The 1,811-nt window shown below is 34.1% G+C and overlaps 1 protein-coding gene across 1 annotated transcript in view; it reads left to right on the plus strand.

Moving 5' to 3' along the window:
- YWHAZ (tyrosine 3-monooxygenase/tryptophan 5-monooxygenase activation protein zeta) overlaps positions 1-1,811 on the plus strand; it is a 27,235-nt gene extending 25,424 nt beyond the window's left edge. The window contains exons 5-6 of the mRNA XM_012809498.2: positions 3-95; positions 1,717-1,811. Of these exons, the coding sequence (XP_012664952.1) occupies positions 3-95; positions 1,717-1,776 (153 nt within the window). The 3' untranslated portion in view covers positions 1,777-1,811. The remainder of the gene's footprint in view (positions 1-2; positions 96-1,716) is intronic.

A 1,811-nucleotide genomic window follows, 5' to 3' on the forward strand; every position in this document is an offset into this window, starting at 1 on the left:
CTTTTGATGAAGCCATTGCTGAACTTGATACATTAAGTGAAGAGTCATACAAAGACAGCACGCTAATAATGCAATTGCTGAGAGACAACTTGACAGTAAGTACATAGCAACTTTAAGGATGTGTTTGAGGAGATTACATTGTTCTGCAAGAAGGAATATTTCTAATCTTTTTTGGGTGGAGGGCAGAGTCTCACTCAGTTGCCCTTGGGTTGAGTGTTGGGGTGTCATAGCTCACAGCAACCTCAAGCTCCTAGGCTCAAGTGATCTTGTCTTAGCATCCTGTGTAGCTGCCACAACACCTGGCTAGTTTTTGTATTTTTAGTAGAGACAGGGTCTCATTTTGGTAAGGCTGGTGTTGAACTCCTGAGTTCAGGTGATCCACTTACCTCAGGCCTTGCCGAGAGCCCAGCCATTTCTGATCTATATTTTAGTGCTGAATGTTCTCAATGTAGAGCTTTTGAAAAGTGTTGTATACTTGTTATTATTTTAGTAAGTGAAATTTGGGGCTATCTATAAACTTGTGAGATTTTTTAGTCAAGAGAGTAAACTTTTAGTAAAGAAAGAATATATCAAATAAAAGAAATACTTTGTTAACTAATTATAGTCTTAAGAGTTTTTCTTTTCTGGTTGGAAATGACATTTTAAAAAGATGAAACTTGAGACCTAGTTATTTATTGTGTTGTGTTTTCACCTCTTTTTAAGAAGTCCTGGTCTTATATACTCACAGCTGAATTTTGGTATCAGTATAACATGAAGGGTATACTGCAACAACTGTAAGAAGAAACACATTCCAGTTTTTACTCTGTTGCTGTTTGGTCTGGGTTGTCTCTGGGCCTTCATAGGATCTGCAGTTACCATTACAGGTTGATTGGTTCATTTATCAGTTAAGAAAAGAAGTTTTCCTAAAAACCTTAAAACCAGTATTTTGAATCTGAGCTTGCTTGATCAAGATTATCAACACATTACCCTAAGAAGAGAAATACTGTCTAATTTTTACATGTTTGTATAGAAAACTCAAGAATCCTTGAAAGTTAGAACTAGAACAAGAGATTAGAGATAATTTCAAAAAGTCTTTTGGCTACCTCTGTGACCTTGGAAATAGTTCCCTTTCCAAAAGTTTAGAGATAGATTTGGTTAATAAATAAATTAAACTAATGGATGATTTGGGGAACGTTTCTTTAACATATCACGAGCAATTATGATAAAATAACTTCAAATTTTTTAACCTGTTGGAAATTATAACATTAATGAAAAAAATTAATAGAATCCATAATACTACCACTATGGGGATAACTTTAATTTTTTACCTCTTAGAAGATGTGGGTTTAAGCATACTTCATTTTGTCCAGCATTTATTTTGAAATCATGCAGATACACAAAGGTGTTATTCTAAGCTAAAAAATGTCAGAAAAGCTAGATTTGTAGTTTAGCTTTATTTTCTGTTCACCTTCTATGAATGCCAGAAGTTTACTCTATCTGTTAGTTGAAGACACCTAACTCTGTTGTGTATTTATCATGCTTACAAAATGATTAGGTAAAAAATAACTTATTATACTGAGGTGTTTTTGTATCTTGAAGATAATATTCAGTGCTGCTATTTTAAAGAATGCTTTCTAACTGTAATATTCTTATACTGTGGCATATATATGGAAATTTTGTTTATTATTTTTTCCCCAAACTGAAACATGCTGAAAAGTCTCTTTTTTCTTTTACCAGTTGTGGACATCGGATACCCAGGGAGATGAAGCTGAAGCGGGAGAAGGAGGGGAAAATTAACCGGCCTTCCAACTTTTGTCTGCCTCATTCTAAAA

Source organism: Otolemur garnettii, unplaced genomic scaffold (genome assembly GCF_000181295.1).
Source record: "Otolemur garnettii isolate 467f Iridium unplaced genomic scaffold, OtoGar3 scaffold00004, whole genome shotgun sequence".
Lineage (NCBI taxonomy): Eukaryota > Metazoa > Chordata > Mammalia > Primates > Galagidae > Otolemur > Otolemur garnettii.